The 25661-nt window shown below is 45.1% G+C and overlaps 1 protein-coding gene across 2 annotated transcripts in view; it reads right to left on the bottom strand.

Moving 5' to 3' along the window:
* Positions 1-304: 304 nt before the first annotated feature.
* The window catches only part of rcor1 (REST corepressor 1), a 45253-nt gene continuing 19896 nt past the window's right edge, over positions 305-25661 (bottom strand). Inside the window, exons 6-13 of one of the 2 annotated variants that reach the window (XM_083632502.1) lie at positions 19782-19900; positions 9018-9102; positions 8530-8580; positions 8230-8394; positions 7910-7987; positions 4688-4745; positions 4321-4568; positions 305-649 (exon numbers count right to left, since the gene is read on the bottom strand). In XM_083632502.1, the coding sequence (XP_083488628.1) occupies positions 605-649; positions 4321-4568; positions 4688-4745; positions 7910-7987; positions 8230-8394; positions 8530-8580; positions 9018-9102; positions 19782-19900 (849 nt within the window). In that variant the 3' untranslated portion in view covers positions 305-604. The remainder of the gene's footprint in view (positions 650-4320; positions 4569-4687; positions 4746-7909; positions 7988-8229; positions 8395-8529; positions 8581-9017; positions 9103-19781; positions 19901-25661) is intronic. The other variant, XM_083632503.1, reaches the window with a different exon arrangement.

Below are 25661 nucleotides of genomic sequence, written 5' to 3'. Positions count from 1 at the left end.
GGAGCCCCGCGGAACACTGGTGGTCCGCAGACCAGTTTGGGAACCAATGCTCTAAAAGGGCTGCTTCTAGGTGGCCACATGGAGGCACTGTTTGACAAGACAAATCCTCTTGATGAAGACCAATCTGACCTACGTTATGGATCACTGGTTCTGGTTCATTCCACTGGTTAGTGGTGTCACGAGTGCGTGCGCACGCAACTCCCTCCCCCCACCCCTCACATACATACCAAAATATTGAGCAACAGTGAAGTGGATCTGGTGATTCTAACTAAATAAAGATAGCAGCGACTTTTCTGTACGTCCTTCAGCTTTATTATCAGATCGGCAAGGACAATATTGGAGACACACACACACACACACACACACACACACACACACACGCGCGCGCACTCACGCAGACACACACACAGCAAATCACTTTCTGTTCAAAGCTATAAAGAATAATAACAGTTTCTATGCAGAGAGAGAGAGAGAGAGAGATTCTGTCTGTCTGTGGTGCTTCAGGGGCATGACGGGATCAGGTTTCCAAGGCGACGACCTCTCATAGCTGGGCTAACAGGAAATAACATGTGATGACATCATAAAGGTCAGAGGTCAGCAGGTCTCAGGAGGCCAGGGGCTTCTGGCAGTCTGCTGGAGAGGTGGAGTCCTACACACAGTAGAACACAGTTCAATTCAATTCAATTCAAAAAACTTTATTAGTCCCGCAAGGGGCAATTTAAGGCATGAATACTGCAAACAAGCTGTACTTTGTACACATCCAAAAACAATACAAAAAACAAGACAGTAAATACAATAAATGGCACTGATAAAGCAAGATCCCTGATTACAATGTATCCAACACCACAAAGGAATATAGATGTCAGATCAATACAAATTAAATTCAGTCAATACAATCCAAGTGCATATTATACTTGTTCAAGGGTTCAAATCAAAAGGTCAAGGTGCAGACTTAGTCTAGATAAACTGACCATTTCTTGTACTGTGGAGTCAGGTACAGTACAGTACAGGGGTTCCCAAACTTGGGGGTGGGGGTTGGATTTAATGGATATTAAACGCATAGTTACATTTTGGATCCAGTATCAAATAAACTGTGTGTATTTTCCTCGCATGAACATAATATAAAAACAATTGCAACTCACAAATGTGTCCACATGTGACCGCACAGCCGGTGTTTATTCCTCTTTCTCTCTCATGTCTGTGAGACGTTATGTTTCTTCAGATCAGATCAGATCAGATCGATAGCCTACATATCATTGTGGATGGCCACAAGATAGAAATGCGTTTGCAACACTTTGATTTCACTTAGTCATCTTTTTTTTACTACACAAGAGCATTGTAACCTGACGTGCAAACCGATCCAGCGTGGGGTCTTTTAATGTGCGTGGGGGGAAGAGCACAATGTTTTATCCTCTCCTTGCGCCTGTTTTTTTACTTTCGATTTCAGCTACTGCTTGTTCTGTCTGTCTCTCTCGCTCACTCTCTGTCTGTCTCTCTATCTCACTCTCTGTCTGCCTGTCTCTCTCTCTCCGTTTCTCCCTGCCGAATCATCGCTTACATGCGGCCGGGCAGCAAATGCTTTGCGGACCGGCACCGGTCCGGGACCCGGCGGTTGGGAACCACTGCAGTAGAACACAACATAGTACAACAAAGTACTAGGTGTCGCGACCGATTATCGGCACGGATATTCAGTATTTTAATGATTGCCAATAAAAAATAACTCTGTGGTCTTGCTCTGTGGTCTGATTGGTTATAGATCACCAGTAACAGCCTATCAACACTCAAGGCTGCTGTGCCACAGAACAGCTCAGAGGAATGCATTTTCAGGGAATGCACTTTGCTCCAGTGATATACAGTTAGCTCTAACTAGATCAGTGATCCTCACTATTTCTTCGATGAGAGCCGCACTGGCAGGACAAAGTCAATAGGAGAGCCACTTTTACCGCAAAACACCAAAAGCCACCCCAACCAAGCACATCTGCCTACCATTTTTTTGTTTTATTGTTTTCCACACACAAACTCACACACATATACCAGTTTCCCCTAGAAAATCTTTCAGGCCTGGAGGGATTTCGAAACGTACCCCGACCGCAATGGTGGGGGCCGTCGCTGGCGACGCTGAAGTTTTATCTAACCTGTTCACATCTATGTTCGCAATGGCATCCCAAGTATCATCATACTATTATGGGATGCGATGCGAACAGTTGTATTATGGGATGTGCGTTTCCCAGGCAACGACACACATTGACACGTTTTGGAACAGCGCTGCACGCTGGCACAATACTCCTAAAAGCAAAATGCTTATTGTTTTGAATGATTTGGCACCTTCTATTACTGTCAACACCAGTATTGTTGTATTGTAATAATATGCCATAAAGGTTTATTGAAATTTTGGGGAGAGCAGGGGGGAACAAATCTTAAAAAAAAATCTAAAAAAAAAAAAAGCAATTTCTTAGAGCCGCCAACTAAAGCTTCGAGAGCCACCAGCGTCTCGCGAGCCGCGCAATGAGGAACTAGGAACTAGATAATAGTGCTTATTTATGTAGCGATAGCTATAGCTGAGTAACGTTGGTGTCAGTGTTACTGGAAGTTCTTTTAGCATTAGCTACCATATTGTAGTGGTTCCCAACCTTAGGGACCCTTAAGTGGGGTCACCTGGAATTCAAATAGGGTCACCTGCAATTTAAAACAAAAAACAGAAACAAAAAACAAATGTATTTATTTATTTCAGTTTTGTTCTCTTGGGTGACAACTATGGCGATGAGTGGTAATTGCAGGTGAGATCCAAACAGTCTTGCTTTACGGTATGTGACATTACTAATGTCACTATACACTGCAAAGGCTTCCATCAATGGGCCAGAAGAGAGAGAGGGGGAGAGAGACTGAGGGAGAGAAAGAGGGAGACGAGAGTGACTGAGGGAGAGAGGAGAGGGAGAGAGAGACTGAGGGAGAGAGAGGGGGGGAGACTGAGGGAGAGAGAGAGGGAGACTGAGGGAGAGAGAGAGGGAGCGGCCGAGCTGCGCATGCAAGCTGCAGGGTGGGCGAGCCTAGGAATCGAGCGCGCGTAGCGCGTGAGATGCCTAGTAACTTTAAATCAGGATTCTGAAAATAAAGTCAGAATTTTGAGATTAAAGTCAGAATTCTCAGATTAAAGTCAGAATTCTGAGGGGTAAAAGAAGCATACTGTTACATGTGACATCACTGATGATGTCACTAATGATTATCGATGGTGCACCGGAATTTGAATGTCTCGGGTGCCTAGATCTTTGTCACATCAGTCGAGGCACAAGCCAAGATTGGGAACCCCTGGACTAAGTTAAATTACCCTTTATTTATCCCCATGGGGAAATTCATCCTCTGCATTTGACCCATCCTCTACTAGGAACCTTCCTAGAGCTGGGAGCAGTGAGCAGCCGCAGTGCAGCACCCGGTGACCAACTCCAGTTCTTTTGCCAGTGCCTTGGTCAGGAGCACTGACAGGAGTATTAACCCTAACATACATGTCTTTGATGGTGGGAGGAAATCGGAGCACCTGGAGAAAACCCACACGAACACGGGGAGAACATGCAAACTCCACACAGAAAGGACCTGGGACGGACCGGGGTTCGAACCCGGGACCTTCTTGCTGTGAGGCAACAGTACTAACCACTGAGCCACCGTCTCGCCATGCTTCAACAACACAAATAGATTGATTACAAGACACCAAGTTGTGTAATCTGAAAAGAGTGACTGACGACTGACAGCCTTCGGTTAGCAAGAAGTATGTGCTATTAATCGCCCATATGAGTTGCGTTTCCACACGTTATAGGTAGCCGATGATGGTAAGCTAACGTTGAGTGTCGTGGAGCTAACTTGAATGTGATAGTTAAGTTAAAGTTGGAAATATATTCACAGATAGAAAACTTCCTGGATCAATAACTCATAAGTGAAACGTTAAAACAAACCACGCCTCTTTTCTACCGTAGTAAGGTAGACAACAAGCTACAGCCTAATCTTCACCAAAACAAGCTGTCATCCGAGCTGTAATTATTCTGAGATGTTCCCGCAGTAGCGATCATTGCCCTGGTCATGCCAGCAATAATAGGCTACCTGTTGCACTATTTAAAGAGAATACACGGAGGGACTGTCACAGATGACACACAAATGTGTGTGATCATGAGTTCAAGCTCCATTCAGTAAAATCAGTATTGGGCAAAGGTAAATTATGTTATCATGATGGCCCTGAAAAAACCATGTCGGTTGACACCTACAAAGTACAGCGGATTACAGTAGAATGGAGTAGAGCAGACAGATAGGCAGACAAACAGGTCTCCTCCTCACCTCCTTCTCCTCCTCCTCCTCTTCCTCCTCAGGAGAGACCTCCATCTTGTCTCCGCCCCCCTCCATGCCAGGCTCCACCTCCATGCCAGGCTCTGCCTCCATGCCATGCTCCGCCTCCCACTCCTGCAGCACCTGGTCCAGGTTGAAGCGGCGCCGGTAGTTCACCAGGAAGTTCTTCACCTGCACCACCGACTTGTTACCAATCACGTCTGAGATGGCCTGGAAGTCCCGCCCATATTTCCTGATGGCTACGTGTGATTGGAGCAGAGCAGTGACATTAATGACATCAAAACTGAATACTGCAATACTGGTTCTAGCTGGTTATACTGGTTCTAACTGGTTATCTTCAGTGTTTCCTGGTCTTTACCTTGCACTGCCAGCAGCTGCTCCTCTGTGGTCCAGCGGGTGTTGAACTTCGGATTCACCTGACAAGAAAACAAAATCAGCAACACAAGTTAACACTAATGTGAAAACACAGCCAGCAACCTGCAACTACAGCCAGCAACCAGAATTGGGTCAGATTACTTTGAAATGTTTAATCAGTTACTGATTACAAATTCATCCACCAGGTGGAGAAACAATGTCCTGTCACGCTTGCCGTAGTTGTCGTCTGTTTCTGGGTCTGAGTACTGCTGGCGTCCCATTGTTGACTACTGCTTCTCCCTTCGTCATAAATTGACTGTAGTTTATCATTACATGTTTTCTCTGTGTGTTTGTTTTGTCCGCTTGTCTTTGTCCTAGTCTAAATTTTGTTTAGTTTTAGTTTTCTTTGTCCTTGGCTTTCGCCTAACGCTCCCTCCCCTCCGCCCCGGCCTGGACACTCCATCAGCCTCCCTATCGTTACTCAACTTCACTGCAAAACCCACCTTCCCATCACTGGATTACAATTGTTCCTTTGGACACAACTTCTGTTTGGACATAACCTCACGTTACCCGCTCCTGGCCCTATATGCTGTGCCCCTCTATGACCAACTGGCTGCGTGCTGCCTGCTAAACGTTAGCCCAACCGTGCCACTGCCCGACCCATCGCCATCTCCGCGGGTGAGTGATAGTTTTTCCCCGCTCTCTCTCCCTAGCCTAGGTAAACCCAGCCCCCACGTGACCTGCTCTCTCAGTTCCCAGTGACTGAGAACAGGTCTGAGAGCAGGTCACGTGGGGGATGGGTTTACCCAGGCTACTCTCTCCCTACTGCTGGTCCTGGTTGCTGCCATGGCACGGTTAGGCTGGCCTGCCACTCGGGCTAGCAACAACTACAACAAACTGCCACTCTGGTTCAATGCTAACGCTACTCCCGCACAACTCGTCAACATACTCCCCAGACTAGCCAGCAGCCTTTAATTACAGCCAGCAACCTGCAACTACAGACAGGAACCTTCAACTACAGCCAGCAACCTGCAGTAACAGCCAGCAACCTGCAGCTACAGGCAGCAAGGTGCAACTACCACCAGCAAACTGCAACTACCGCCAACAACCTGCAGCTACAGCCAGCAAACTGTAACTACCGCCAACAACCTGCAGCTACAGCCAGCAACCTGCAGGTACAGACTAGGGCTGAACGCTTAATCGAATTTAAATCGAAACCGAGATTTGAAACAATGCAATTAGATTAATCCAAAGGCTGCGATTTGACGATTTAACATTATACATGTGAAATGACTGCATGTAGGTACACGTGACGTGACGTCGTTACACAGCAGCAGCACGCCATAGTAGACGTGACGTATGTTTACACAGCACGCAGTATCAAACGTGCCTGGATGGAGGAGGAGAAAGCATTAGCTGCAGTCTCCAGAATATAGCTAGCTAGCGAGCCGATTAGCGAACTTTACAAAAGTTGACATTATTCACTCTGACTGGATTTTTAATAGTGCACTGACTGGATTCTCTACAATGGAAGGGCAGCTATCTAACAAGACTTGGAAGTGTAATGGCTTCAGCCGAACAAGAACAAGAAGCGGCCGCCGGATGATTTAGCACCGAAGAAAGGCTGGAACTACTTTGGATTTAGAGTATCGGTTAGTGACCAAAAGACAGTGTTATGCAAGCGCGGTGCATAACCACCGACAACGCTTCAAACGTCATAAAAGCTATGGAAATCAACAGATGGACAGATGGATCACAGACTACACCTTGCCATCGGTACGTTATTTAGCCTAGCAGCTGGGGCTAGCAAGTTAACTTTACTAACGCTAGCTCTCTCCCTAAGGACATAGCTAATTTAGCTAGTAAAGTTAGCTTGCTAGCCCTAACTGGCTAGCTCACGTTACATGTTCTGGTTATCTTCCTACATTCTCAGTCTGACTCTGCCTGAATGCAGTACTTGTATTGTAACGTTAGCTTGGTAAGCCTACAGTAATGTCTAAATGCCCCTGTTCACCTCCCCCAATATATTATATAGCCAATATATTGTCAGTCTGGGAAATGGAATGATTCTGTAGTAGCTAATGTCCTCTCTCCCAGCGTTCTGCTGTCTCCCTCCCCATCTCTCCTCCCTACTTTCTCTCCCTCCTACATCATCATTATTAGTATAATTAGTTCCAATCTTAAAAATGCAATACAGCTATGTAGTACTTATAGAATAATTTGGTTAATTATTTTGCTTTTCAGAAAAGTTGCGAACAAGCTACATAAGTGCAGAGAATGTCCCACAAATCAAGGCCCGGGTGAAGAGAGAGATGGAACAAGTGCAGGTGCGTGGCACTCAAGGTAACCTGCATTAATTCTCTCCTCTCCCACTCCTCTCCTTTCTCCTCATCCTCCCCCTCTCTCCCCTTCCTTTCCTTGCAAAATAGGGCTTCACTGAAACACTGCTTGTGTATATAGCCTGCCCTGTGCCCCGTATTTGATGTGTGAATGAATGTGTGTGCTGTGAATTGCATTAATGTGAAACTTAACAGTTGTGTCTGTGTTGTGTCTGTGTTTTGCAGGAGAAGAGGGCTGCCATCACCCCCAGATGCTGCTGCTGTGCCTCAAAGTGCAGCACAGGAAGGAGCCAGGCCATCGGCTGCAAAAAAGGCCAAGCGATCCTTGGGCAGTTACTTCAAGAGCTGCGGCGATGCTGGTGCTTTTTGTTTTGTTTTTATTGTTAAAGACTTAAGACTTGAGTTGTGTCTCAGACTGAGACACAGAGAGAATTGCAGCTGTTGTTTAAAGCAAATAAATGTTGCTGGAAGGAATTCTTATCCAAGTTCTCATCCTTGCATTATAATATAGAGCAGTTTGTTGATTGTGATGTTTGAATGTGGTAGGCAAATGCTCCATTGTGTTTTACATTTATTACAGTTAATATTGCACTGAAACTTTGAAAAAAAAAATGAAATTAAATCGAAATCGCAATATCGGTCAGAAAAATCGCAATTAGATTTTTTTACCCAAATCGTTCAGCCCTAGTACAGCCAGCAGCTTCCTCACACAGAGAATAACGTACAGTAATCAGTAATTCAGTCTGAGTCTGAGTTGAGCTGCCATGGTAATTGCTTTGTTCAGTGTTGCCATTATAGCTACTGTGTGGTGCTGTTGCTATGGTAACAGCTGTGTGGCGCTATGTTGCTATGGTAACCGCTGTGTGGTCCTGTGTTGCAATGGCTACCTCTGGTTGTCGGAACTCCTCCACTCCGGAGCTCAGCTTCTCCTTCAGAGCGCTGTTGGTCTGCTTGATGGTCTGGATCTGACATGAGACATCATGTTAGGAGGTCTGCTGACAGACACACACGCACGCACACAAAAAGCTGAGTCTACAGTGACTCACTATCGCCTCTTGAGGTACAAATGGTATTATAGGACAGGACGTAGACCAGACCGTCTCAATTACCAATGCTCGGTTCTGGCCTTCATGGTCTACGAAGGACAAGCCTTTGTAGAGCGTGTCTTGAACTGAGACACAGACACAGTAACCTCTCTCTCTCTCACCTGTCTCTTGATGGCCACCAGCTGGCTGTCCAGCTGTCGTATGGCTCCCTGGGCAGAGGGGGCGCTGCAGGACACGGCAGCCACGTCTCCCTGGCTCAGGTACATGCCTTTAGGAGGACGCTTCTTCAGCCGTTGGGCCGCCTTACTGCAGGGAGCCGGGGGGGGCTGCACACACACGCACACGCTTAACCAGTTAACCCTAACCCTCACGCTGCCTAGTGGGGGGACTGCAACACACACCACTAAGATTTGCAGATCTATTATAGATATAGAGTTATAGTAATGCAGATTAGATGTTACCTTCTGCACAGCAGCTGGTTTTACCTCTGACCTCTCTGATCCAGATACCACCTGAACAAACCATAACAGTCACACAGTAAACATTCAGTAAAAAGTTAGTAAAGCAGTCAGTCAGTCCCTCCAGGAAATTGCAATTTTGCAATTGCAATAATGCTAATTCAACCAATCTCCGCAATATTTGTGGGGGCTTGCAATTTTTCAAAATTCCTGCGATATCTCCGCAAAAATGGCTAAACAGGTTCCTCAATTTGCAATTTTTTGTCAGTTCATACAAAAACAAAAACATCACATAAAATGTCGCAAATTCCATTTCAATTCTTGAGAAACGTTGCCATTAGGTATAGTTAGAAAAAGAAAATTTAAATATTTTCCCTTCAACTTGCGATTTTTCAGAAAAGGCGTTGCAAAATCAAGCATTTTGACCGCAACAATCACAAAAAAACTCAGCAAAATCCTGGAGGGACTGGTCAGTCAGTAAAGCAGTTCACCTCCTTCTTGTCGTCCTTCTTCTCGGCCGGTCCGTACTCAGAATCGCTGGGCGGGTGTCCATTACTGTCCTCCACTTCGTCCTCACTACACACACACACACACACACACACACACAGTGTTTTAGCTTTCATTTTGTCTGCAGCTCAATTAAGCAATATCACATGAGAGGGAGTGTTGTTGTTGGCTAATATCGCCATGGCTGTGATTCGGTCGTAGGCACGAGGCCGCAGGCCGAGTGCCGAAGATAATCACAGCCGTGATATTAGACAACAACAGCACGACCTCGAGTGTGATATTGCTTTTATACAACAGTTGTACAGCATAAACAAAGCTATTCATCAAGTAATAATAGCATTTTTGTCAAGTAATTTGTGACAACTGATGATTTCTGTCTATTATTCGCCTCTGCCAACAAAAACAGTTCCCCCAGGATTGCACTAGTGTTAGTTACCAAGCAAGCAGAAACAGTAATATGTCCAACCAGTGAGAGGCAGCAATGTGCCACAAGAGGGGACATGGTGGTGCAGTGGTAAGCGCTGTCGCCTCACAGCTAGAAGGTCCTGGTTTCAATTCCAACTAGGGATGCACATTTTCTGCAAATTCCAAAGTCGATCATTGCTAACGTTAACAATCAATCAATCGATTAATTGTAATAAAAATTAAAATAAATCCAAACCATACCAAATGCGTTTTTTCCTCAATAAAACGTTTATTTATGCAGCAGCAACGTATTGTATATTTCTCACAGAATTGCATAGCATAGCCTACGCTATGAAACACATACGAGGCATAACTTTTTAGACATGTCAACATTTGCCCAGAATCCCCGTCACGGCCGCAGGGGCTCACTTACCCACGCAGATTGTGACGCGAGGTTACTCCAGGCGAGCCAATTTATCCGAATGAACACTGTTCTACTTGAACAGCATTTATGACTTGTCTGAAAAGGGCTATAGTGATGTAGCCGAGTGTCCGGGTCCGCCTATTACTTACACTTTGTTAAAACAATAAACGAGAGTCAGGCTGTAACGTTATAACACGTTTCCACATTCATTCTCAGTTAGCTCCTAGCGTTAGCACACACCAGCTCTGTGGTCAACATAACAACAAAGTCCCTCACTTCCTATTGTACGGCAACTCTCAAGGGGACAAACACAGAGCCTCGCATACACGCTGAACACAGTCTGTTACAGTGATATCATTGCGCCCTCTGGAGGATCATTGAAAAATGATTTGAAAACACCATTTAATGCGTTGCTTTTATGTTTTGTTTTGATCTAGTATTTTTTCTTTGCTCGAGTAAATGCTTAACAAGCAATTAATCGAGTTTCGATTAATTGTGTGCATCCCTAATTCCCACCTGGGAAGCTGTGGGCGCTGAAGGAGTGCGTGCCCGTCCGCATGTCCTTGGGTCGTCAAAAGGGCCTTTCTGTGTGGAGTTTGCATGTTCGTCTTTCTGCAATTAATTCTCTATGTAAGGACGCGCTAAACGTGCTCCTCTTTTAATGAACGCACCGTTTTTGGGGGAGCGCTGTGGGCGTTTTAAAGCTGAAAAAAGTTGAACATTAGAGGAAAAGCGCCCTGCTCGTCTTTTCCACTCCTCCTACCATTTCTCCCCCTGAGGTATCCTCAACCTCCGCTGCTGCCAGAATTGGCAATAATCTGGCTTTCATGTTGACAGTGAACAACATCAAACAGACAAAACTAGCTGGCTACCGTCCGTGTGGTCGTTGTGTGCTCAACTCTAGCACGCGCGACTGCAGGGGAAAATAAAACGAAGCCAAAGAAAACGCTCCGTGCGCTGTTTTGTGCACAATGGAAGCGCTCTCAACATGATTTTCATAGCGTTCTGACTGAGAAAAACGCTTTTGGTGTGAATGTCCCCTTACGCACATTTTCAATTTGCGCATTAAAAAACCTGAGCATGAGGGAGGTGTAGACGTGGGTGTATCGATAAAAGGTAAATGCGATAAATGCAGTGGAAACAGATGAAGTGAATCTATAACCACTCCAAAAAAATATATATATATATATATATAACCACTCCATTCACAAACCATGCAGTTTTAACGGAAGAAGACTGCGGGATTATCAGGCGACTCACGTCGTTAGAAACTGCTGTTCCCTGAATGGCTACTTGAGGCTGGCTCCAAAAGCGAGTCCATCCCCATAGACCAGTGTTTCTCAAACTTTTTCAGACGAAGGACCACTTACCCAATAAAAAAAAAACTCAGGGACCACCTAACTCCCAAAACATCCCCAAAAACAATAGGCCTACTACTTCAACTGTAAATGACAAATTACAGGCTAATTAAATGACAAATAGGATTAAGGCTGTACAATTAATCAAATTTCTGGCTTCCCACAATTATGAAAACAAGATAACAGATATAACCTGGGTGTCTGTGTCACTTCCAAGTACAGGGATCTGTTTAGCAAAAACCTCAAACTAGCATTTAATAAGGCTAAACTAGACATGGAGAGATGGTCAACACTCCCCTTATCACTCGCTGGTAGGATCAATTCTGTAAAAATAACAATCATGCCCAGATTCTTATTTCTTTTTCAAGCAGTCCCAGTTTTCATTCCCAAATACTTTTTTAAAGAACTAGATAGGTGCACGTCTACTTTCATTTGGAATAAAAAATTACCTCGAATATGGAAAGAATATCTGGAAAGACGAAAGAAGGAGGGGGGTCTGTCCTCCCCAAATTATTTATACTACTATTGGGCGGCCAACATCCATAAGATGTTGTTTTGGGTCTCAGACTTGTCAGAGGATGAATCTCCAGTGTGGTCTCTTATGGAACAGCGTTCAAGCAATCCAGTGTCACTTCGCTCTTTGATCTGTGCCCCTCTACCATTAAGTAAACGCCATTGGACAAACAACCCCATTATTCACGGCTCTCTAAAGATATGGTCCCAGTTTAGAATACATTTCAAACATAAAGAAGCTTTTACTTCTTCCCCTATTCTGGCAAATGTTAACTTTACCCCATCTCTTACAGACCCGTCGTTTCAATTATGGCATAGGAGAGGGATCAAGTGTGTGAAAGACCTCTTTAACTCATTGAGTGCCAGCCACTTTTGGAGAACGGACGCTCCCAGTGCCAGAGTTTCAGAGCGTTTTCAGTGATTTCTCGAGGCCCACAGAATATTGTGTGATATTACTATGTAAACACCTAACACGCCCAAAGAACGATGAGACTCTCTTCTATCATCTGCAAAAAAAAGTTTATTGATATCATTTTCCGTTCTTTAGTTATCAGCCGGAGAAGATAGGTGGATTTCAGCAAAAACACACATTTCAATTTAGAAGCTGAGATAATGAGCCTTTTGTGAAATGAAGCATTTCAAGCACATCACTGACTCTGTAGTCTCGGCTCCCAGACGTTTGGTGAGCTGCGCCACCAAACGTCTGGGAATTTCACTGTCAGAAACTGTCTGTCCGAGCCCGGCGAGAACGGCCGGCAGCAGACACGCCTACATTTATTATTAGAATTTTATTTGGTAGCGGCAATGCAATGTTTCATAGTTCCAATATAGAGCAAGACACCGATGTGCTGCAAAGAGAGTTTATACCTGTTGTTTATTTTACAATAATGTTTCCTACCCGGAAGTGGTCCGCTTGCTACTGTGAGTCATCAGCAGGCTCTGTAACAGCCTCGGGAGTCTGGCTTATCGCTGGGGGAAAGACCTCTAGCCGCCGGGGCCGGATGAAACACGTCCTATTAACAGGTTATGTTTGTTTCTAAGTGATTAATATGTTTCTCCGCAAACGCGGCGATGTTTTGCGAGACACCGGTTCTGCATGAGCGTCACTGCCCCCAGAAAGCAGGCCCGCCCACAACACTCATGATTGGTTCTCCGATGCAAGGCTTCCAACAGCGCCACCTAACGTTATGCAAAGATTTAAATAGTAATATTCTCAGTCTTACAGGAGTGAAACGGATTAAGACTGAGGGCTGAGTCTACTGACTCTGAAGCTAATATTTTCTGATGTAATGACACCTCAAAAATAATTTCCTTCAATAAAACAGTGAAAACAAAGGAATTTTGTTTGGCCAAAAAATATTTTTTAGCTGCAACCAGCAGCGCTGGCCCCTGCGTGCGCAGACCCTACACCTTCTTGCTGGTCTTGATTTACTGCTGGTGGGCATCAGATATTCTAGCTTGTTTGCCTGTCTCTGTCCATCGAGCCTGCTGTCTGGGTCTGTGTTTACTGTCAATGGTTGTATGCTGCCCTGCGTGCCCCACCCCCCTCCTCCTCCTCCGTGGGAGTGTCTCTGGTGGCTCTGCTGCATTTGCTCTACGTTTGCTCTGCACTGAAAAGTGCGCTGCACCCCGCTTTTTCACAGCGTGTCGCCGGCTCCCAGCTGAGAATAATGTAACTTTTCAGAAAGACGCTGGTGTCGGCAACTAAATCATATGGAGGGGCTATCGCAGCGGAGACGGAGGGGCTCAATTGTGGCAGCAGATTGACTGCTGTTCACAGGCACAGCTAACGTTATGCTTCATGCATATCGATGCATACCGATGCCGTTTCCGTTTCCATAACGACTTCTCTGTTTTTTACTCAACTTTCTCTAATCTGGAGAGCACTGTCGCCACCTAATGGGTCGGTAAAATAGGTTTTACAGGAGATGTTATAGGCTTTGATCCACGTCCCACCGTCAAAAAACGCAATTGACGACAATCGTCGTCATTGGCACTCTACGTTAGTATTCGAATTGACGACGATTGTCGTCATTGGCACTCAATGAGTTAAGGAAGGGCATTTTATTTCGTTTGATCAGTTGAGGAAGGATTTTGATATTCCCCATGCAAATTTTTTTAGGTATTTACAGATACGTAGCTATGTACAAAAACACTTTTCTCTAACAACTCCACAGAGCACGTGGATAGATGACTGTTTGAGTGGGGATCCAGCTAGCAAGGGCGTGGTGTCTAGACTGTATGATATTATCCAGAGCGTCGCCTCCCCATCACTCACACACCTGGCAGAGAAATGGAAAGAAGAGTTGGGAATTGAGTTGTCGGAAACAGATTGGCAAGAGGCGGTCTCACTGGTGCACTCATCATCAATATGTATTAAGCACGGGTTGGTACAGTTTAAAGTTCTACATAGGCTTCACCTATCGGCGAGCAAGCTGGCCAAGTTATATCCTGGTTTAGACCCAAACTGTATTAGGTGCAGTCGAGACCCAGCTACCCTCAGTCACATGTTCTGGCTGTGCCCCAAACTGACCGCACTCTGGACAGGTGTATTTAACACATTTTCGTTTATGTGCGACAGAGTCATTGATCCCAATCCATTGGCCGCTCTGTTTGGTGTAGTCCCACAGGAGACATCAATTCCAACTCACCAAGCTGAAGCTATAGCATTCTCTACATTACTGGCTAGACGTCTAATACTCTTCAGCTGGAAGAAGGTTAGGGCACCATCCCACAAGCGCTGGGTAGAAGAGGTAATGTCCCATCTCAAACTAGAACAGCTTAAACACACTGCCCGAGGTTCCACCCAGAAGTACCTTAAGATCTGGCAACCGTTTCTGTCCTACTTCGAGACGGAGTTCCCACAGGTTACAGAAGCGTAGCTGCTCCCCCCCCATCCTATCCTACATTTTGTGTTTTGTTTATTCGTCAATTGTATCTGTGTATGTATTTGTGTTCTTGTCCTGACCGGTTTAATTTAATTGATATTGGTTTTGATTTATTGAGTAGTGTTGGTATTGTTGTGGGTTTTGTTTTTGTTTTTGTCCTGTTCTGTCTGTTAATTTGGAGGACTGAGTGCTGTGAAAAACAAATAAAAACATTTAAATAATAATAAGATAACAGATATAAAAAATATATACAATTTATTTTAGTCCATTTACCTTTTTTTTATACATTTAATTCTCCTTTTCAGTTCAAATATATTCAAAGTTCAAAGAAAGTTTTTTCAAGTTCAACAAATGCACAATGTTGCCAAAGTCAAATAGGCTATCTTTTGCCATCTTAAAGTTGCATTCAGTGATGTTTTTGTGTTCAAAAGTGTTAAATGGCTCTATATTCTGACAGCAATCCCTGAAATAGTGTTTGGTCAGTAACTTGGAACTCCCAAACCCCCGCTGTAGCCTACTCTGTCTCTCTCCTGTAGCCCTGCATGCAGAGTGGACCTATCTCCGCAACCGTAACTCGGAGAGACTCGGGGGTGGTGGCGTTGGATTCGGGGTGAAAAAACATATACATATAGTCCTAAATTGACATCGCAATCTGACCTTCCGTTTCCCAGAAAACTTAAAATTTCTCTGATTGGATAGTGGGAGGTAAAAAAAAAGGTAAAAAAGATCAATCTACTCTAGGGCTATCCCAGCGAGTCGACGTAATCGATGACGTCGACTACGTAATTACGTCGACGCACGCTACGTGCGTCGACACGTCACAAAACAAAAAAGATGGCAGCGATGGCCGGAAAAAGTAGTCATTTCTGCACCGCAGCGAACATAACATTACACCATTTAACGGTGTTATTCGGCCGTTTAACGTTAACGTACATATTTCCGTTTGCTTTCACGGCTAACATGTAGAAAATTGATTAAACTAACGTTACAGACCATTGTTAGTCTGTTGCTGCTCACGTTAATTTACTGTGTGCATCATTTAGTGCTATTCGGCTTTTTACATTCTTCTGTTTGGGTTCACGGCCATGTAAGATGAGATCAAAACTAACGTTACAGACCATTGTTACAGTCTGTGACTGTTAGTCTGTAAATCGTTTGTATTATTTATTTCCTTACCCCCACACTGATGCAAACAGACTAATCGAAAAAATAATCGTTAGTCGAATCGATAAGAAAATAATCGTTTGGGACAGCCCTAATCTACTCACAGACCACTAGGGGGCGCCCAACGGACCACTGTTTGAGAAACACTGCCATAGACCCAAAGATCCAACTTTAGAGGAGAAATAAACATGTTTACAGCCTGGTACAAAAAAAAAGCGATTTTGGTCTCTGTAGCTAATTATTTCCCCACAACAACTGTACAGGGGTTGGATTTTATATACCGTAAATTCCGGACTATAAGCCGCGGCTTTTTTCCCGTTTTTTGGCCCCTGCGGCTTATATAACGGTGCGTCTTATCTATGGATTTTTTCAGAAAAAAAATTTCAAATACAAATAAAATCTCTCTTTTTTAGCACTCTTTCTACCTATAAATCCACTTCTGTTTTAATTTCCTCTGTTGCCCTCTTTTCACCACACCGCGGACACTGTGTGCACTGTCGAAATAAACAAAGGTGTTGTGTTATGTTGTTTTGTTGAAATGTTACGGTAACACGGTAAATGGGAGCTTCCTCAAACAGCCAACAATCCCCTCTGTGCGTGAACCCTTACATATGGTAATTACGGTAAGCAAAGTTCATCAGCCCGGAATCACAACAAGACGAGCAGTCTCTCTCTCACTTACCATGGGGAAGGTACGCAGAAATTCACACGACGCAGCATTCAAGCTGAAAGCAGTCGAACTCGCACTAAAAGAGGGAAATAGAGCAGCCGCGCGTACTCTGGGCATCAATGAATCGATGGTGAGACGTTGGAAAAAGCAGCAGGAGGAACTGTCTCAGTGTAAGAAAACAAAAAAGTCCTTCAGAGGCCACAAAAGCAGATGGCCGGAGCTTGAAGATTCCCTTGAGGACTGGGTGTTGACCCAGCGAGCAGACGGCCGAGGCGTTTCCACGGTGCAGATCCGACTGAAGGCAAAAACAGTAGCCACCGAGATGAAAATTGAACATTTCAGAGGTGGGCCATCTTGGTGCTTTCGTTTCATGAGACGAAAGGGACTGTCTGTCAGGGCGCGGACGACTGTGTGCCAACAACTCCCTCCCGACTACCAGGAGAAAATCGCAAACTTCGGCGAATACACACAAAGGAAGATCAAGGATTATTCCATCGAACCGGAGCAGATCATAAACATGGATGAAGTGCCCTTGACGTTCGACCTGCCACTCACTCGCACTGTGAACAAGAAAGGTGAATCGTCGATCACGTTGAGAACCACAGGTCACGAGAGAACCAATTTCACGTGTGTTCTAGGCTGCACAGCATCTGGAGCAAAGCTGCCGCCAATGGTGATTTTCAAGCGGATTACGATGCCGAAAGAGAAAATGCCCAGTGGTATCTGCGTCAGAGTCAACAAGAAAGGGTGGATGATGGAAAGTGTCATGAAGGAGTGGTTGTCTCAGTGCTACGTCCAGCGCCCTGGAGGATTCTTTCACCAAAAGAAAGCGTTGCTCGTCCTGGACAGCATGAGGGCTCATATCACCGATTCGGTCAAAGCAGCCATCAAGACCACAAACAGCATTCCAGCTGTGATACCTGGGGGCACGACCAAACATCTCCAGCCACTCGACATCAGTGTCAATCGCGCATTTAAAGTGGCGCTGCGCATTGAGTGGGAGACGTGGATGACGAGCGGTGACAAGTCATTCACAAAAACAGGGCGCATGAGGAAAGCAACCTTCGCACAAGTTTGCCAGTGGGTCCTGACAGCGTGGAGGAGTGTTAAGACATCCACGATCACCAACGGGTTCCGAAAGGCTGGACTGCTGCGTGACGAAGAGGAGGACGCCGCCACAGCTGAGGGCCTTCAGAGGCTGTTCGATTCCGACAGTGACGAAGAGGAGTTCGTTGGTTTTGAGAGCGACAACGAAGGAGAGAGAGGAGTGGTTGACGAAGCCACCCTGAACCTGTTCGTTTCCGACACTGAAGTTGAGGACTTTGCTGGTTTCAGTACGGAGGAAGAAGAGGAAGACGAGGAAGACGAGGATTAGTGACTTTACTTTGACTCTGTTTACAGCCGTTTGCTGCACCTTCACCTAAAAGATGAAGAGAAGGATTACGGTACCTGGTTTTGTTGGCAGCACCTTATCCTTTTGAGGATTGTTTTTTGTTTTCCAGTTATTTACTGCACCTTAACCTTTTGAGAATTGTTTGATTGTTTTTACAGCACTTTATCCTTTTGAGGATTGTTTTATTATTATTATTATTGTTTTATTTTTTATAGCTACGGTATTTATTTTGTTGAAATGTTAATAAATGGGAGCTTCTTATAGCCTATAGCCTACCCTACCGTAATGCTTGTTTTGTTGAATAAATGGGAGCTTCCCCAAACAGCGATCTCTTTCCCGACATTCCTCTCTGTGCACGAACCCTTTCATATGGTAATTAAACATCAAAACACCCGCGGCTTATAGTCCGGTGCGGCTTATAGAAGAAAAAAATAGTCAATTTTGGTGCTGCGGCTTATAGACCGGTGCGTCTTATAGTCCGGAATTTACGGTAACTCATCGGTATGGTTGCAAAAAGAAATTTAATTGTATTCACCTTATTATTTGTCCATATAAGGACGCTTCTGCATGACATCATTTTGTAATCGTCTTTCCGTTTTAGACACGGAAGTAGATTTCACCTACCTTAATCATTTTTAGACTTGCCAAAAAGCTGTTTTCAAGCAAAAAAACAAACTGTTTTAAAGTTTTTATATTTCTTCGGATGAGAACGTAACATTCCAAATATGTGACCAGTTTATCTGAATAACGCCTATTTGGAAATATTTAACGAGCAGCGAGGACGAGCGCTGGCTGTGTGACCAGTCAGATTAGCTAGTATCTGTCAACCCCTACTGTAATGGCAGTGAGAAAATACTGTCGACGTGCTTTTGTAACTAACGTTAAATGCCGATCGGGTACAGCCGGGTGCTCCTCGCAGCAGTAACGCTATGAACATGTAACTGAAGTTGGCAGCAGTGTAGCTTTTGAATGTTGCCAAACTTCATTCATAGTGACGTTTTGTTTTGAAATTGGCCGCCAACTAGCACTGAACCGGAAGAACAAATACAATTGCGTCTAACGCGGAAGAGAGAAAAAGTGGGCGTGATGAATAAGGTGAATAGAAGTCAATGGGAAAATTATCCTATTTCTCACTTGATTTATCACCTCAGTAAACACTTTCCCAGTGAGTTTATAGTCTCAATCTAGTTTCAAGTCTTCTTCAATACAGCATGTCGTTCAATTAGTAAATTATGCTCCCATTTAGAGTCAAATAGACGATAAAGCAGACTATGTTTTGGGCATGATTGACAGGTCGCCTGTCGAGTGATCACACATCTTGCTGATCACGGACCAATAGAGAGCCGCAGGAATGAGTCCGGAAGTATACTTCCGGGTTCGTGAGAGGAAAAGTCTATGGGATTTTACATGGGTTTTTTGCTGAAATGCATAAAATAAGGTCGAAACGCGTCACCTGGCCCTTTTTTTTTCTTTTTAATTTATTTTTTTCTCTGGCTGTGAACAAGCAATTTCAAAAATTTCAACGGATTCGAAATTTAAGATTTTTTAAGAATTAATATATATTCATATTCCCCACGGTAAAGCCGGCCTTTAAGTTAAATCCCCATTCTAAAACCCCATAGACTTTTCCACTGACGAACCAAATGGCGGCGATTTCTGGATAAAGCCTACAAAAATACGTCATCCCTGCGGTACTTTATAGCAGGCGGCGCTGCAGCTCTGTCTGGAAAAACAAACAAACAAACAAAAAACAAGATGGCGACGGTCAAAATGTCAAATTGGAAGCTTCAAAACAGTCCACAAACCAATGGGTGATGTTACCATGGCTACATCCATATTTGTATACAGTGTATGGTTCTGACAGTGTTTTGATGGTGATGTGTGTAGTGATGTGATGTGTGCAGTGGGACTAAACCTGTGGTGTTCTGCTTACCTGTCGCCTCGCTCTCTCTTGTGCTTGCGGGCATGTCGGTCCATCAGACTGGTTTTACTGCGACTTTTCTTCCACGAGTAATAAAACCGAACCAGACTGGACATGGACTTATCTGGTAACTACACACACACACACACACACACACACACACACACACACACACACACACACACACACACACACACACACACACACACACACACACACACACACACACAGAATGATTTTAATGGTTTCTATTAATTTCTTTGCACTTAAATACAAAATCTAAAGGAACAGAAATGCACTGAGCTTTTACGTAACCCCTCGAAACCCTGATTTCCCTTTCAATTTCCTCTAAATTAGCTTAAAAAAAAATCTCTATCCTACAACTGCAACGATTAATCGATTAACTGCTTAGTAGTTGTCAACTATTAAATTAATCTGCAACTATTTTGATTAGCGGTTTGAGTAATTGAAAATAAAATAAATAAAGAAATTCTCTGATTCCAGCTACTTAAATGTGAATATTTTCTGGTTTATTTACTCCTCTATGACAGTAAAGTTTAAACTGAATATCTTTGGTTTGAGGACATCATCTTGGGCTTTGGGAAACTAACCTGATGCTACCAGATGGTTTGTTTTCACATAACCATCTGGGAACTCGCTTGGGAAATCATTTAAATTGGGCAGGCACTTTCAAAAAATACCTGGCGGGTGATTGGATGAACCATCTGTCTATCATAGGTTTGCTTCTTGTTGGCGTCACACCAAAGCCCGCCCGTAGCTGCCTCATAAGATGCTGATTAGTGTGAAAACTGTGAACCACTGGTGGTTCAGATTCAAACCAATAGATTGGAGCATGGCAAGATGGATTTGTCATGTGATTGTGATCCATGTTCTCACGCAAATCCAGCTGCCTCGCAAGGTTATTGGTAGGGATGGGTACCGAGACCCGGTACCAAACGGGCCCCGGAGCCTAATTTGTAAATACCGGCGGATCAATAAACTTTCACGTTAGCGGTAGGGTTGTGCGATGTCAACCAAATAGCCATTGTGATGGTTCCACAGTGAAACATCGTGATGGATGATGGCACCGTCATTAGCTGTGTTTCCATTACAGTTTTTCGCAAAATAATTGCGATATTTCTACAACTTCGACAAAGTACAATTGCGACTTGCAGGCGTTTCCATTGAAGTTGAGTTTGGTCTGACGGCGCGCACACCTGAACGCAATTACCCGTTACCAGCAGCTGCCACAGTGACTATGCACGGGGATCTGCCCCATATCCCGTCCCCTGCATGCTCAAATCCAACCAATGGTCAATGCAAATCACAACATGAAGTTACAACGCATATAAACGAGCCTGATTATCAATTCAAAAGAAAATGAGTGGCAACATGTTGCTGGCTGCGGTGAATGCAGTGAGCACGACAGGCAGAGGAAAAAAGCAAATAAAACTGGTCCGATTTAGAGATGGAGGGGGAAAAGGCTGATTTGGTGCAATAATCAGAATGTCGTGTATTATAATTATAACATTGCACCTGAAACATGTAGCCTATTAGGCTTAGTTCACACCGGCCACCCAAGCCTTGCCTATGCCTTGCCTTTACCCACGCTTTTAAATAGGCGTCCGTTTTAGTCAACGAGGCTGTGTACACCGGCCGCCTGAGCGTGAACACTGCGTGTACCCACGCCTCGCCTGCGCCTTGCCGATTTTATCGTTTAGGCGTGAGTTCTATTTTCAAGCCGACTAGGCGCGTGCAGGCAGGCTTCTTCTGTCAAGCCATGAAAGAAAAACGCGACAATATCCGTGGGAAATGGCAAAGTCAACTGAATTTCAAAATAAAATGGAGTTACTACAACAGTGTTGAGCAGAGAGAGAGAGAGAGAGATTGACGGGTGGCTATCACGTGGGGCTTTCTCCTCGTCGGCAAACAAATCTTCAGGAGAGAGAATAGCGACCGAAGAAGCAAGATGGACAATGTTGTTGTGCCAGCACATATTCTTGCAAGATTACCTCTCTAAAAAGTCTGACTATAGTCAGACCTGGTTATACATATCCAGCATCAATAGAACATAAAATATAGGCTATCAGATTTATTTTTACCTACACATGATAATTCGGGACCACATGTGAAAAAATACAGCCGGGAGAGAGGAGAGGCGGTTGTGACTCGGCTCCAGGTTCAGCGTGCAAAGGCGTGCGGTGTGATCGGTTCATGCCCAGCTCAAGGTCTGCAGGCGTAGGCGTGGGTTGAGGCAAGGCAAGGCGTAGGTTCCCTGTGTCTGTGTGGACGTAGCGTTACTCACTGTATTCACTTCAGTCAGCAGCACCGCACCGGTGTGTGCTTTTCATCCATTCGGGGCGGCTTTAGCTCAGGAGGTAGAGCGGGTCGGCCAATGACGCAAGGGTTGGCGGTTCGATCCCCGCTCCCTCCCAGCTGCTGTCGTTGTGTCCTTGGGCAAGACACTTAACCCTCCTTGCCTCGTATGATTGGTATGAATGTAGACATGAATGATGGTGGTCGGAGGGGCCGTTGAGCGCCGATGTGTGGCTGCCACGCCTTCGAACCACCGGTACGAATGGTGTGAACGAATAATGATTCTGTGAAGCGCTTTGAGCACTTGGAAAGGCGCTATATGAATCCAATCATTATTATTATTATCCCCTCATCTCGCCGCTGTGCCAAATGCGCACACAGGCAGCCTGTCACCATGGATCGATTTCTGCCATTAAACATTATCTATTTTCCCCGGCTCCGCTTTTGCACAACACTCGTCTTTCTGCTAGGTAGCGTTGCTTCAAAGTTTTCCACTTGCTGCGGAGGTTTTGCCACGGTTTATCGAACCCTTTCTCCCTCATTTTCCTTTCATTTTCCGCTCCTTTTCCAAAGGAGAAGATGGGTCACATGATGTGCAAATGCGGAAAATGTGTTTCTATTACACTTTTGCGATAAACTGCTATATCGACACGTCTGAAAAACCACCTCATGAGAGCGCAAAAACGTTTTGTGATATTTGGGAGGTTTTTCAAAATTTACGTGTTTCCATTACCCGATTTTTATTGCGATATTTAGATTTTGCGCATTTCTGAGGGTAATGGAAACACGACTACAGACGGGGTGGGGGGAATAATTAATTATTTATTAAGTCGCTGCGGTGCTGTAATGACATTTGGCTACGCTGCTGCAATGCGTTCACATTAACAACAGGACAGATGAGCTCTACATGAGACCAGCGGGCTTGGATGGGCTACTATTTGTAGCCTCTGTGCTGTTAAACAGCACAGAGCCACTGAAGCGGTGAAGCAGTGGCTTTCACTACCAGCAATTTGAACGGCGCAAAACAAATAACGTTAACGTTACAGATCCTCACCAACAACATGTGTGTGTTGAATTTAACTAGCTGGCAGAAAACTGACTGAATTACTGGCTGATATAAACGTTAGATTGGCGTGGGCTTTTGAACCTAATGAGAGAATTGAGGAGAAATGGCTAGAGAAACACAGCAGCAGCAGCAGCTGCTGTATCTAATGGAGCGACTCCAACTTTCACTTTGGAAACAGGTGAGTTAAATTCACAGTTGAAGACTTGTACTCACTTTGGGTTGAAAACACGAAAGAACGTGAAGTTTCTAACACAACCGACTTCCCACATGTGGGGGACGCCCCGGTGAAATTAAACAAGCGCACCCAGTTCAGAGAAGCAGTAGAGCGGAGGAGGGGGAGGGGAGGCTTCTCTGAACTGAACTGGGTGCGCTTGTTTAATGTCGCCCGCGCGTCCCCCGCACGTCACGGTAAGTGGACTTGGCCTTTTTTATTATTAAAACTGCACAATTTTAATTCTAACAGATAATTAACCATGATGAACGAGGAAAGCCAAAATCAGCCACTTGTTGGACAAATTTTCAACCTGTGGCTCTGATGCCAAGAAGTTTTGGAAGACGGTCAAATCTATGGAGAACAAGCTCTCTTCTCCTCATCTTCCCAATGCGATGACATTTGGTGACACTGTTGTCACTGATAAGTCTCGCATGGCCTCGCTCTTCAATCATCATTTTGTTAACTCGGGCCATGTCTTCATGGCCACGCACCGCTCTGCTGTTTCGTCGCAGTCTCCTCTTTCTCCTCCCAGCTCTGGTGCCAACTCTGGTGCCTTCTCCTTCAAACCCATCTTGACCTCGGAGGTTTTAGAGGAGCTCACCAAGCTGGACTCAAACAAGTCAACTGGCTCTGATGGTCTCGAGCCCATGTTTTTAAAAGCTGCTGCTCATATCATTGCCGTCCCCATCACGCGGCTTTTTAACTTGTCTCTTGAGCTGTCTCTCTTTCCTTCTGACAGGAAATCTGCACTTGTCTTCCCGCTCTTTAAAGGTGGCTCTGGCTCTGACCCCAACTGCTATAAGCCTATCTCCATCTTGCCCTGCTTGGCCAAGGTCTTGGAGAGGCTGGTTCATAATCAGCTCAGCCACTTCATGGCCTCAAACAACATCCTGATCAACTTGCAGTCCGGGTTCCGGCCGGGGCACGGGTGCATCACAGCTACCCTAAAAGTCCTGGATGACATCATCACATCCCTGGACTCCAAGCAGGTCTGCATCGCTGCCTTTGTTGATTTAGCTAAAGCTTTCGACTCAGTCAACCATTCCATCCTCTTACAGAGGCTCTCCAGCATTGGCCTCTCACCAAAATCATGCAAATGGTTTGCCAGTTACCTTGCTAACCGTGCTCAGCAGGTGAAGTCAGAAAGCATCTTGTCCGACCCTCTTACCATCTCTAAAGGGGTGCCTCAAGGCTCCATCTTGGGCCCATTGCTGTTCTCCATCTACATCAATGATGTAGCAAAGGCTGCTGGAAATTCACTGATCCACCTGTATGCCGACGACACCATCCTGTATTCAACGGGCCCTTCTCTCCACTCTGCGGCATCCACCCTTCAACTCAGTCTCACCAATATTGAGCAGTCATTTCACAGCCTCCATCTGCTTCTTAATTCCAAGAAAACGAAATGTATTCTTTTCGACAGAAAACACGATACCACCAGCGCCCCCAAGATCACCTGTGCCGACGGCTCCGAGCTGGAATTTGTCACATCGTACAAATACCTTGGCCTCTGGCTGGACCCATCCCTCTCTTTCAATACTCACATAAAACACCTACAGTCTAAAGTCAAAGCTCGCCTGAGCTTCTTGTACCGCAATAAAGCTTCTTTCACCCGTTCTGCCAAACACACGCTTGTCAAGATGACCATCCTGCCCATCTTTGATTACGGCGACACCATCTACAGAATGGCATCCCAGAGCGCCCTCAAAAAACTGGACACGCTTCATCATTCTGCCATCCGTTTTGCCACTGGCGCACCATTCACCACTCATCACTGTGACCTTTACAACCTGGTCGACTGGACATCCCTTCACACCAGACGGCTTCTTCACTGGCTCCAGCTCATCTACAAATCCATTCTTGGCAAAACTCCTCTCTACCTCTCCTCCCTTCTACACTTCTCCAGTTCCGACTACAATCTTAGATCCAGTGACTTCATCCGACTCTCCGTTCCGAAAGTCCGCACCGTCTTTGGCCGCAGGGCCTTCCGCTTTGCGTCAGCTTACGACTGGAACACTCTACAAAACACCCTCAAACTCACGGTCCTCTCATCGCTCACTGCTTTTAAGCAAAATCTGCAACAGATCGTAATTGACTGTTGTACCTGTTGACCTCCTCCCAACCACACACATACCCCCAGTCCCTCCTCTTCTCCCTTCCCTGCCCCTTCACCCCCTCCCTCCCTCCTCCTCCTCTTTCTCTCTCTTCCTCTCTCTCTTTTTTCTATCTCTCTCTCTCTCTCATATTGTTATTGTAGCCTGTGTTTGTATATAGTATGCTCCTATTACTACTGTAA

This window comes from Poromitra crassiceps (assembly GCF_964638095.1).
Source record: "Poromitra crassiceps genome assembly, chromosome: 3".
In the NCBI taxonomy this organism is placed as follows: Eukaryota; Metazoa; Chordata; class Actinopteri; order Beryciformes; family Melamphaidae; genus Poromitra; species Poromitra crassiceps.
This window is presented reverse-complemented; position numbering and strand designations above follow the sequence as displayed.